The 13,884-nt window shown below is 31.8% G+C and overlaps 1 protein-coding gene across 3 annotated transcripts in view; it reads left to right on the top strand.

Moving 5' to 3' along the window:
- LOC115890871 (muscle M-line assembly protein unc-89-like) overlaps positions 1-13,884 on the top strand; it is a 75,211-nt gene that overhangs the window by 46,928 nt on the left and 14,399 nt on the right. For all 3 annotated transcript variants that reach the window (XM_030911225.1, XM_030911226.1, XM_030911227.1), the window contains 2 exons: positions 1,797-1,998; positions 11,003-11,240. In XM_030911225.1, the coding sequence (XP_030767085.1) occupies positions 1,797-1,998; positions 11,003-11,240 (440 nt within the window). The remainder of the gene's footprint in view (positions 1-1,796; positions 1,999-11,002; positions 11,241-13,884) is intronic.

Genomic DNA, 13,884 nt, shown 5'->3' on the forward strand with positions numbered 1-13,884 from the left:
GTGAAATATGATTTAAGAAAACTTCAAGAAGATGGCAACACCGTTAGACGCGTTGACGATTTGTCGTTTGCTTTAACCACAAATTAATTAATCTTAACAAAAATCACAATCAGATTATTTATTAATAATAATTATTGAAGGTATTATTGTTATTAAAAAGGTATGTACATCGTTTCTTATAATATAATTAATATAATATGATTTATTTCCCTTTGTAGCAACCAAACAGCTAACAAAATGCAATGAATATTTCCGCTTGAACAGAAGTAAACAAAATACCAAAAGTGAGTATATAAAGTGGTTATTATTAATATTACTTTAATTAACGTTATTTTAGATAAATAAGAAGTCTTTACACGATGCATTTACCCTTCCATAACCTGAAGAATAATACCCCAAGATCAGAGATATTATTTACAAAATATTACTTTTGGCTAAAAATACAACAATATGAAGTTAAATTGTGATTTAAAGTTAACGCACATTTACTTTACTTGTAAATAGAAAATAAATAAATAATTAATATGTATTAAGAAATGTATTGTTATGTTTTATTAACGTGTCATCTTCAAGGTTATAAATAAAAATAGTAAATCACCACATTCACCATTTTGTCAAGATGTATGATTAAAATAAATATAAGAAAATTAACTCCCCTTTAAAATATATAACCGTAACACTATGTTTGCATAAAAAAAAAACTGTAGTGAGTTTTTAGCATGTATGGTAAGACCTTTCAGTTGCGTAAAATGAGAGAGACTTCTTTTTGTTACCGATGATTTTTGGACTTACGATTCTTTACTCGTAGCTTACAGAGTTGGTTTGGTTGCTTACCAAACCAAACCTCAAATCAATTTATTTATCGTATATCTGTCAAATCAATATTATCTTATAAATCACCTAAGCCCCCTCAGAAGACTTGAACCCCTAAAAGTCTGTGTTTAGTTGCGCCACTGATAGCTGATGTGACAAGAAACATTTTTTAGAAGTGAGCTTTGGAAAATTCTTTTTTTCTTCAAAAAGTATGCGCGGTGGCGTTTTCTTACAAGAGACAAAAAATGTAGTGAATACTAGAAGTACCAATTTACGAAAAAAAAACGTTGGTGGAGTTGTGGAAAATATTTCTACCAATTTTTTTTCGATTTTTGTAAAAGTCAAATGTTAAAGCCCTTAGCAAAACATAGGCATCTCAAATCTCATTCAAATCGGAATAACAGTTCTTAAAAAATCTTAAAGAATATGTTTATTTATTTAAGTTTACAGCCCTCTAACGGACAAACGAAAGAGTTTTGTATAGAGGTAAATAGTGTCCAATGAACTTATTTTGATTCCAAAAATTCGTATTAGTTCTATTTTCACGGAATATTGTCGTTGCTGTCGAAGTTATGAAAAAAAGTTTTATACAGATCTTGCATGATTTATAAAGGGCCAAATCCAAAAAATATTTTACTCGAAGCTTTATCAAAGAAACTAAGCGCTGCCTGTTTTGCAATAAGACCAGTTTCTAAGGAACTTTACTTATCAACTTCTAGAATAGTTTTTTATGCCCTTTTTGAGTAGCATCTTCGTTATGCCCTTCCATTCTGGGGGACGTGCGACAAAATTTGATCGTATTTTGAAACTTCAAAAGATTCGATATTCATGTTTGTTATTTATTGGGATTGAACAGTAGAACTCACTGCCAGAATTTCTTTAAAAATTTCAATATATAACCAAACCGATCTCAGAAATAGTAAACGTGATAGTTGCTACGTGAATAAAGTTACTGTTTTCTGTTGGTTAAATTTTTTTTTCAGATGGAGGTATCAATTCAGAGTGAGCGCAGAGAATGCAGTGGGATACTCTGATCTTTCTGAAGTCTCCGAAGCAATAACGGTTACTCTACAAAGATCTGCCGTGACTGCTCCTCAATTCACTCAAGACGTTGTCGACACAGTGGCTTTGGAAAACAACAAATGCGAATTTGTCTCTCATTTTCTAGGACAACCTCCTCCGAAAGTAAATATATAATGTTGTCATACATACTCCATCCAACGATTTAGAGAAGATTTTGACAGACGAAATCCAAAAAATTACAGTAATTATATATAAATTGTTTGTGAATTAAAATGAAAGACACAAGTGTCACTGTCAAGGATTCTTCCGTTGGACAGAATATAAGTGTATTTCATATCAATTAAACTTTTAGTTACGTAATCGATGGCGCGATTTTTAAGTTCATTGTTGCCAATCTTGGATATATTCGGCACGGTACTAACTAACTGGAATTTAAATTTCGCGGTGGGGATTCAGGTGGTAGTTCTGCTGTAAAAAATGTCAAGTTGCCGCATTTATTTATTTATTTCGTAACATTGTCATTCGTTTTGACACTTCAGTTTTGTATTACGAGTTTTTGGTTTAAATAAATAGTGTTGTGATACTTTAAACTTGAAAATGTTTATTAGTAGACCTTGCAGTCGAACATTGTTCTTTTTAGAACCTTTTTTAGTGGGAAGTGTACAAGATAGCTCAATAGCGGTAAAAAAAACTCATCTCAACATTATTAGAGTTTTGGTAATAATAATAATAACTGTTTATATATTTGTAATTAATTTATTTTTGTTTCCTAAAATATTTTGATTAAAAGAAAATATATAAAAGTTGGCAACGCTGTCTCGGTCAAGCTTAATCACATGACTAAAAGTTTATTTGCTATGAACTGTAGGAAAATCATAAAATATTTTCTTCTAGTATCGAATTTATCTGCACCTTTCCAAGTTTTCTCAAAGTAAAATTGTAATGTTCTTATTTGGGTTCGCTATTACATACTTTGAAGGAAACTCTAAGACTATATAAAAAAACAACTTTATTTCTAATAACTAGTACAATCTGTTCTTGTGTAAATCTTAATAGTAATTGAATTCGGTTAACCCTAATTAGCATATCGCGCTATATATATATATATGATTATATGAAAAACACCAATATGAAATCCAATCTGTTCAATTATTTTGACTTGAATTTGCTAATCTGATACGGAGATATGCACTCAAATGTTTATGTGAATTTTCTAGTGCACCGAGTGTTTCATGATGATAGGCTGTAGAATTTAATTGATTAATATCGAGTAGCTTACATGTTTCTCTAAAAATATTAGAAATAAATTCAGAACCTTGATCTGTAACAATCTCTTCCGGGATACCATAGCGTAAAATGAAAATATTTACGAAAGATTTTGCAACCGTTACGGTTTCTTTATCGTACAAAGGCTAAGCTTCTACAAATTTAGTTAAATCGCATTGTATAGTTAAAATGTATCTATTGTTTTGTATATCAACCGGTAAAGGACCTACTAAATCTAAAAATATTTTCTGAAATGCTGAAGTAGCCGTTGTTGTTATTTTTAATGGTTCTTTTTTGTTTTTAATATGTTTATGTTTTTGACAATCGTCACATTTTTTAACAAATTTTTTGACAACTTTTCTAAGATTAGGCCAAAAATAATATTTTCTAATATTTTTAAATAAACATTGTATGCCTGCGTGACCTCCAGTCGGTAAAACATGAAAATCGTTAATAATAATTTTCTGTAACTCTTTATTTTCTATTCGTTCCACGTCTTTTATGACATTTATTTTTATAGATAATTTTTTAATTTGTTCTTTAGCCTGAACAAGAGTTTTTAAAAATTCGCTACTTTTTCCATTTTTTATGCAATATAATTCCGGAATATTATTTTCTTTGCATAGTTTTTCCAGTTCCCTCAATGACGTACCTAAGTCATACACTGATCGGTGGTTCTGGTTAAGATATATTATTTGCGCATCTATGACATATATAATATTTTTAAAGTGCGAATTGGAACGATGTATTAAATTTCTAGATTTTTTAAAATTTGTATCTGTCAGTGGACGTAATTCAACTGTCTCATCGGTACGTTTAAGCACTTCCACAACAGGGTGATCAAGCCTTTTGCTACTGGACACGTCAGAAATGCACCGATTTGCACAAGTTGCCTTTTTTGACTGAGCTCTTGTAATTACATTCACCTTTTCATTTATACTACCATTCATTTCCTTAAGTTCATACTCAAAAATCATACTCTTCCAAAGTTAACCTAAATTTTGTTAATCTGCTAGACGGATTAGTCATATTAAATAAATAAATTAAAGGTCTATGATCAGTTAAAATTTTAAATTTCCTTCCAAACAAATAAGGTCTAAAATGCTTAACAGCCCAAACAATGGCCAAAAACTCCTTTTCAATTGTACAATAATTTCGTTCTGCTTTATTTAAGACTCTAGATGCAAACGCGACTGGTTTGTCGTTAAAATTTGATAAAATAGCACCTAAAGCATAACCACTTGCATCAGTTCTTAATATAAATTCATTATTTTCCGAAAAATCTGGATACTGTAAAATTGGTGGATTAATTAATGCTCGCTTTAAAATTTCAAATGATTTTTCACAATCTTTGTCCCCATTAAAAATTGTTCCTTTACGAGATAAGTTATTAAGAGGTTGTGCTATCTCCGCAAAATTTTTAATAAATTTTCTATAATAATTTGCATAAGCTACAAAACGTTTTACTTCATCCGCATTTGTAGGAATAGGATATTGTGAAATAGCTCTACTCTTTTCTGGATCTGGTAAAATACCGTTTGAAGAAATGACATGACCTAAATAAAGAATTTCTTTTTTCAAATATTCACATTTTGATGGATTAAGTTTTAAATTAACTTTCCTTAACCGTTCTAAAACTTTAATTAAATTTATGTTATGGTTTTGCAAAGAGTTGCCAAAAACTATTAAATCATCCAAATATACAAAACAAGCATCATAATTTAAACCTGCCATAGCCACAGTCATCAGTCTGGAAAATGCTGAAGGACTAATTTTCATCCCCATCGCTAACCGTTTCAACTGAAATTGACCACGTTCGGTTGTAAATGCCGTATAAGGTCTACTTTCCGGCTCTAGTTCTAATTGATAGTATCCTCCAAATGAGAAAAATATATAGCCCCTGATAAAGAATCTAAAATTTCCGTTATGTTAGGTAAAGGCATTTTCTCGTTATCTTTAATCTGTCGATTTAACAAGCAATAATCCAACACTACTCTATATCTTTTCTTTCCGCTTTGATCTGCTTTTTTCGGTACAATTAATAAAGGCGAAGACCATTCAGACCTTGCTTCCTCAATTATACCGTCACACAACATTTTGTCTATTTGAGAATGAATTTCTTCTTTCTGCGCATGCGGAAGCCTGTAAGGTTTTACAAAAACAGGACTTGCATCCTTTTGCAACCAAATTTTTTGTTTATAAAGATTTGTAACTGATAAATAGTCACCTTGTAAATGAAAAATATCTGCATATTTAGCACAAATTTTATCTACCGATGTTTTCTCTTCACTATTTAATGATCTTGTATCTATCAAATCTAAAATTTTATCGACTCTCTCAACTGAAATTCGTTCTTTTCCAAAGCTACACACATCATACTCAGCAAAATTCTCAACTTTTGGACAACAATTTCTAATTTTAACCGCCTTCTCATTTACATTTAAAATTTTCACTGGAATTTTATTTTCTACTGGCTTAACAATTGTACTTGCAACAAGACTCCCTCACACAATTCTTCATTCAAAATAATACATTCCTCAAAATGACTTGTATTGCAGAAAGTTATAATTTTACATCTAGGAGGTATAATAAGATAATTGTCTATTTGAGACTCTAAAGGAACTGAAACAGTTCCATGTTCGGTATGTAGTGATAAGGAAAAATTTTCATAATTAATTATTGCATCATAACTAGATAAAAAATCTGAACCTAGAATACCATGTATATTGCTATCGAATTTATTAATAACTGAAAATGAATGAGTTAATAGAAAAGAATTTATTTTTAATGCAATATTTGCAGTTCCTTTAGTTAAAGTAGAACTAACAATACCTTTAACATTAATTTTCCTAGTCGTATCGACAATTTCACAGTCATTTAAACTTTCAGTAAAAATACAACTAATACTAGCCCCGGTATCAATTAAAAGTTTTATCTTATTTAATCCATATAAAACAGAAATGTAATTTAGTGAATTTATATTAAAACTTATTGCATTATTGGAATTATTATTTTTATTGTGAGGAACGAAAAAACCGCCTGATCATTATTTACTTCGTCGCGACGCTCCTGTGTGTTATTTGCATCGTCTGCAAAATACGCTCGACGCGTTGGAAATCGTCCCCGACCCTAACCACGATTATGGGTCATATTACCGCGATAATTATTAGTGTTATTTTTATTGTAATTTTGTCGGCTTTGATGAAAATTTGACCTATTAAAATTATTGTTATATCCATGATTAAATTTTCGCACCGGACTGCCACGATTACCCTGGTAATATCCCCTATTATAATTTTGCTTATTTTTAATATGATAAACTGAAGAAGACTAACGTTATTTGAACAGGTTTCTTCCTTAGCCCCGACAATAGCATCATTTAATGTTTGGTAATTTCGCGACTTAATAATTGTTCTTAATTCTGCGTTTCTAAGACCATTTGCAAATGTACTGATAGCGATTTTCTCATTTACTCCTCGTAAGACTGACAAAGCATCATCGTCATTATTTGCCTGAGTTAAAGTTAAATCAACCATAAGCTTCTCGATAGACTCCGCGTACTCATCGATAGATTTGCCGTCTTGTTTCGCAAAATACAATTGAGTGGATAAAGCCGATACAGATTTTTTAGCAAGTAAGAAACCTTTCATGTCTTCAATTAAATCAACAACACTATTATAAGCTTTATTTAACCTGCACTTATCGTTTTGGTTTAATTTGGCCTTTAAAATATATTTAACTAGCAAAGGTCTACTGGATTGATTTAAAAGTTCGCTATATAATTCGATGGCATCAATTAATTGTTTAGTAGCCTCCTCAGACCCATTCATAGAGGGTAACAAGGACGCTGCTGTGCGTAAATCAAATTTTTCACCCATATTTTCAATATTTTTAACACTACTATTCTTAATAACTACACAATTTTTTATTCTACTAGTTAGGATTGTACGGGCTCGAAAAAGAGTTTGATTTGTTGCCTCAAAATATTTTTTAAATTTTTTGTCAATATTTTCTGGACTGCATCCTTCTTTTAGTTTACCAAATTGCTTTTCTAATAATTCTAATTCAAATATTCTGACTAATTCAGATAATATTTTATTATTTCTTTCTAAATTTCCCCGTCTCTCTTCCGGTTCCTAAGTAACTTTTTCAAGAAACTTTTTGACGATCACGTACAATTCCTTAACTATTTCTAAATTTACACTACTCATAAAAATCTAAAATCAACTCATAATAACTAACTTTAAATCCCGTATTACTACTTACTAAACTAAACTAGCTCTTGACTCCTTCTAATTTCGGATCTTATTTTCCTCTCCAAAGTTTTCTTTAATTTTTGGTATCCATACGCAAAAACTACTGCCAAAACTAGACAGAAGGAGATGATTCCTAAAATTTCACTCCAACTTAGTGAAAAACCACTCGCCATACCATTGCTAACGCCACCACTGTTGCCGGCTTGGTTAATAAATACTTCCTCTTTGGATTGATTATGCCCCATTCTTTTATATCATAGTCTTCCTAAAATATCCCCAAAGCATGCAATGGCAGGATCGCCATGTAATGTTCTTATTTGGGTTCGCAATTACATGCTCTGAAGGAAACTCTAAGACTATATAAAAAACAACTTTATTTCTAATAACTAGTACAATCTGTTCTTGTGTAAATCTTAATAGTAATTGAATTCGGTTAACCCTAATTAGCATATCGCGCGACATCCAATAATGCATAGTTGCATTCCTAATATTATATAAACAACTAATTCTAAACATAATACTTATATCCAAACTATTATGTACAGGGTATAATAATATTTATACACTACAAAATCACATACCTCTAGAGTTTCGATAGCTGATGAAGATAAAGGAGTTATGTTACAATTTGCTCGTGAATTAAGTTAATTATTTTTTAAGCTAGTGTCACAAAAAATGAAGTTTTACGGATCTATTAACGTCCCTAAAGTGTATCTTTTTTTGGCCGCTTTTTTACTTTACGGTCGCTCGCTTTACGAATTGAAGTCTCCTGTTTGAATTTTCGGTTTGTTAGATATTGAGATCACATCTTCTTGTTGATTGACAAGGTTGTTCTCTAATAATAGAAGTGTTTAGTAAAGTTTTGATGGAGAACTTGTTGAATATGGGGAAATTTGAAAGGAAAGGTACATAAGTCAGATTGTAAAATCGCTGATAAGCTCAGATCTGATTTAAGAGAATCTTAATTATCGTAATCTTAATAACCAAACAAACACCAGATGTTAAAGACTCATTTACACATTTTACAGATAAAATTAGCCTAACAGACAGGGTCAAGATTTGATTAGTTTAGTTTTAAGCAGCTCTAAGAATAATGCTAAGAACCGCACGTACCAGGTTGTCGTATTGACATAAAATGTGTTTCTTTAATATTTTCTGCTTCAGATTGACAAAATCTGCACACGATGCTTCTTTCGTCAACTTCATCAACTTTAGATGCTTATTAAGTTTACTTAATTTCTTAAGCCATCTTGGTAAACCCACTACAGTTTTGACAGTTTTTCTGTCGTTATTTATCAGGTCTGTCGTAAATTTTGGCTAGTGTTCTATTGTAAACTTTTCAACCTGTCTCTGCTCTGGTAAATTGCTCGGCATTTTGGCCACCTTGGTTAGCTTGTTTTGTGTCAATTCTTTTGACTGCTTTTACAGTGGAACAGAAGGTTTCTGGGTCTATGAATGGCATCGATCGATAGCCAGTACGGTCGCTTTATTTTGTAGCATTTTTTATTCCCTTTAATAAAATTGAATTTAAAAATCTATTTTTATTTAAATGTCTTAGTATTGGCGCCATCTATTTGCTAGATGCCAAAGATGCCAAACTCCATTTGTTACAGCTCACTTGTTTCGATATTTAATTTTTATTAGCGCATCTATCCGCTAGATGTCAAACTTCATTTATTACAGTTCATTTGTCTTGTTTATTAGCGCCATCTATTCGCTATATGCCAAACTTCCTTAATTGCATTTCACTTGTCTGTGGTAAAAAGGGTTTTTTGTTTTCGTTTCTGAAACTGAGAAGAAGGTCTTTTTTCTGGGAATTTGGATCTGAGGAAGACGCGTGTTTTGGCGTCCGACAAATTTTCCAGTGAAAAGCACTCTGAATCCACTGTTCGATTTCGATTGCATGGGTATCCGATTTGGAGATTTGAAAACCTTGTAAAGTATGCAATCCAGAGTATAGATCGTATTTGTTTGGTTTCTTCTTGGAATGATCACCGTAAGTTTATCCGCCATTTTATATAGCCCTATCTAACTAAATTTTATTTCAGTTATTTCCGTTTTTTATTTCGTTTATTTGAGTATTTAATTACTGGTTTGGATCGGCATATGGTTTGAATATATTTATGTAAAGCTGATTTTCAGACCGTAAGTTGTTTCTTTTATTGAGTATCTGTCCTGAGAACTATTTTTTATTTATAGAGTAACTACCACATGATATTAAGTAAAACAACCACATGATATTAAGTAATTACCACATGGTATGCAGTAATTATTGTATGTTTCACCCACTTTCATTTTGAATGGACCTATGCAGACCTTAAGACAGTGTTCCTGACATTACAATCGTTCTTTTGGCTGATATCGAAGACTTCTCCTGCCATAGTCATCTGCATCCACTTCTGTTAGTCTGGAGAATACCTAACTACCTGTTTACATCATAAGAAACTATATATACAGATAAGTCTCTCTCTCTCTTAAGTTTGATACACAAGGTACGCTTTTATTTTATAATTTTTGAGACAACAGATTTAATAACCTGGTAAATTTTCACTATTTATCCCACATATTGTAGTCAAAATTATTTTTTATTTAACGTTATAAGTTATAATTTGATTCGTACAGTACACTCTTACTTAGCTATGATATTTTATATGAAAATTATTAACACGTATTCATTTTAAAAGTTTTTGTACACGACATGTTTCGAAACATCATCGTATTGAGACATACATAAATTTCACCTGTTTTTATTAAGTAGCTTACTTAGTTCAAAGAATACAGTTACTAAATTCAAATCTATTTAAAATAACTTGCGGTTTTATTGGGATCACTGTGACTAATTGATGATACTTGTGTTTGTTTTCAATAAATGTTTAATGTAGGATAGTTATTTCTGACTTTTATTCCTGATAAACCTTAAACCCTTAATGCTGTTGATTACTTTATTTCAGCTATGTTGTGATATCGTATTTTTCTTTTTGGTTTCTTACTTTACCACTCTCATAACCAAAGTAAGTGGCGCCCTTCTCACTGTCTTTGACCATACCTATTTGAATTCTTAACATCAATATTAAAATCTCTGCAGCCTATATATATCATCATTTTTTTATTTTAATATTTAACAACATTAGAAAGTCACTGTGAGTCAGAAGCCTTACCTACGAACCCAGCTTTCCTCTAACCCTGAGCAACGGATTCTTTTTTCATTCTATTCGGGTAACGACAGAAAAGTCGTCACAATTTATTTAAATAAAAATATCGATTTATCTAAAGGCGATCAGCGAGCCGTCACCTCAAGGAAGGCAATGACAAACCACCTTGAGTATATTTGCTTTGTACAGCCTCTCAAATAGTGCCGTTCGGATTCGGCGATAAAGTGTAGGTCCCGTGTAGTTGTGAAACACTGATGACACACATCACAAGTACATGTGAGAGGTAGCCGACGCTTTGTATAGAGTATGGCACTTTAAGAAGAAGAAGATGAGTGATGATTATAACCGATTACTGAAATCAGTCATAACCTGATATTTCGATTATTGTAATAATGCGATTTTTCCATCACTATTTTTTTGTGCTTTTTCAGTTCTATAAATTCCTTAATTATCTAATCAATGTCCATAAGTCTTCTAAATGTTTCGTTCTAGGTCTGTTGGTTCAAAGACGGCTTCGAGATCTTCAGCAGCCGACGAATCCGAATCCTAACCGAGCACGACCGAAGCATTCTCACCATTCACCAGACCTCGCTATCCGACGAGGGCGAGATCAAATGCACAGCCACGAACAGAGCTGGACATGCTTCGAGCAAGGCCAGACTGACCGTCGAAGCTCCTCCTAGTATACGATTGCCGCGAAATTACGAAGAAGGCCTTCTTTTCGAAATCGGTAAGACTTAATTAAAATAATTAGGTGGAACCCTTTTTGAGGATTCCGCCCTCTTCCACTGGTAACATTCGTGGCATTTGTCTCGACCTACTCCCCTCCCATAATCTGATCTGAGATGTATCAAAATTTGTGTTAGATTTATTTAAAAAAAACATAACTTGCTTAATTATTTTTATAAAGACTAGTATTTGAGATTGTTTTGATCGTAATCTAAAACCACAGTGATAACATTCAATAATACTAAATGGGAACTACTAAAGTTAATAAGTAAGATTTCAAAGTTAATTAGCAAGATTCTAATTCAGTCCATGGAAACAAGTGCTCCCAAAATTGGTATCTACTAACAAATCTATCTGATTTTCAGTCGAATCATGTATCCTCCACCTTCCCTCTGTATTAGACACGCATCAGAAGATGGTCACGGAAGGCGTTTTCTTTCATGAGCTTTTCTGTGGCTGAAAAGCCCGCTACATGATATTATATCCCGCTACGGTTATCTGTCTACCGCACTCCGGACATTCAAATATTTCATTGCTTTGTTGTCTTGTGTAAAAACTCCATTTTCTTATTTTTTGTTGCAGTTGCGCCCCCTAGCGGTCGTTCTACAAATTTGAAAATAATTTCCAGCAATTTCTCATAGCCTCTTTATTTATAAATATTTTTTTCCGCAGCCCCTATGGCTAATACTTTCCGAGATACAGCCGAGAGCTATTCTTAGTGGGACACACGGTACAATATACAAAATATTTTATATCAGTGAAAAGTAATGTATCGCTTTATAGTGAAATGATTCCTTGCGCGGCAAGCCGCCGCCGCCGGACATCGCACAGTGCTTCGTCCCATGGACAAAAATCAAAAAATAAGTTAAAATTTACTAATATCTGAATATATAATTTTATACTTATAGCAATGTTCAACCATCCTGTATATTATTTTTCATAAACAGCGTTTTTGTTAGCAAATATTTTCACTAAAAATTAATTTTGCGATCATTATCTCATCAGTGAAAAGAATAACATTCATAGTAGTTCTGTATATTATGGAGTTAAACGGGTACGTACTTAATTGAAAGCCACTATGGATATTGTTAAACAAGGTATGCACTTTAAATTTATTTCTAAACAAGTTCGTGATTGTTTAGTTTTTATTTATTTTTTAAGATGATTCTTAAATGGGTGTAAAAATTTTACGTTTTCAAACTTCAAAAAGGCATTTAAAAAAAAACATATCAAAACATATCGTATTTATTGAATATTTTTGTTGCCATATTTTATAATACTTTTCAGATGGAGTAAAATTGATAAGCAATGCCGATCTGGCTAATACTTGGCTTGATCATAAGGACAAGAACTCAAAATTATTTGTATTTCAAAAAATACGTTCTTATTAGATATTGATGAACCTTCCAGTCAAATGAGGCACCACTTGTGCCTGAAAAAGTCCACTATGTTGGAGCGAAACGTCGCATAAAAAAAGTGTCCATCTTTCAATTTATTATAAAATCTCATACCCAAGAAAAGGAAAAAATAATATATGGATATGGTCTATTAAAGAGGTAACTATTAACATCCGAACCCCTCATACCGACAAAATGAACAGTAACAACGCGAAAAAGTAACATATTAGAAAATGATGTACAGAAATATCTTATATGTGAGGATACTTCATCTACCTGTGATTTGGATACTATAAATTTGGAAGATTCTGTCAGCAGTGATTCTCCTGAATCAGAGTAGTTACGATCTATGCATTTTGTTGTCCTAAAGTAAATTTATAGTATCTTAAGTTTTTTTTTTAATTGAATATAACATTAATGTTTCTTTTTCATTAAAGAAAAACATTTTTTTCTTATATTAGGCTTATATTGTAGGAATCATGTTATAATGTTATTTCAATTCTTTTTTATCACAGGGATTTATTTAATACTTACACCGTTTTCATACTATACATTATTATTTGCTTAAATGGAACCCAGCTCCAACATTATTATTATTTATAAGATTTTTTTTTCATAAACGTGGGACTAAGAACATCATCATTTAGTACAATGAGAGTACTCATCATTTGTGTCAAATAAACCTAGTTTGAATAAATTGCTTACAATAAAAGAGAAGTTTTGAATTTTTGTCCTCTAGAGCCATATGTTCGAAGCACTGTGCGTCGTGTCGGCGTCGCTGGGAAATCACACCTTAAGCGACTTCCCTGAACAGTGTATGCTATTTTTTTCGACCGCCATAAATAACTTTTTAAACCATTTCAAACGTTGCAAGTGATATAAAAAGTTTAAAAGTAATATCTTGTAACTAATTATACAGGACGTCCCAATACTCTATACATACCATACCTCTATACAAAAGTGCTTCGTTTATCCGCTAGAGGGCATCAAGCTTTAAAAAAGTAATCAATTTTCTTCAGATATTTTAAGAACTGTTATTCCGATTTTTATGAGATTTTGGGTGTCTATGTTTTGCTAAGTGCCCTAGCATTTGCCTTTCACAAAAATCAAGAAAATTACGGGAAGGGTCAAACCACCCCCACCCTTACATAAATTTTAGTATAAATATTTTCCGACTCCACCGAAGGCCGATTCTTTTTTCGTAAAATGTCCCTATATTTAGTACATATTTTGTCTCTTGTAAAGAAA

The sequence above is a fragment of the Sitophilus oryzae genome, unplaced genomic scaffold (assembly GCF_002938485.1).
Source record: "Sitophilus oryzae breed Bouriz unplaced genomic scaffold, Soryzae_2.0 scaffold_935_pilon_pilon, whole genome shotgun sequence".
Taxonomy (NCBI): Eukaryota; Metazoa; Arthropoda; class Insecta; order Coleoptera; family Curculionidae; genus Sitophilus; species Sitophilus oryzae.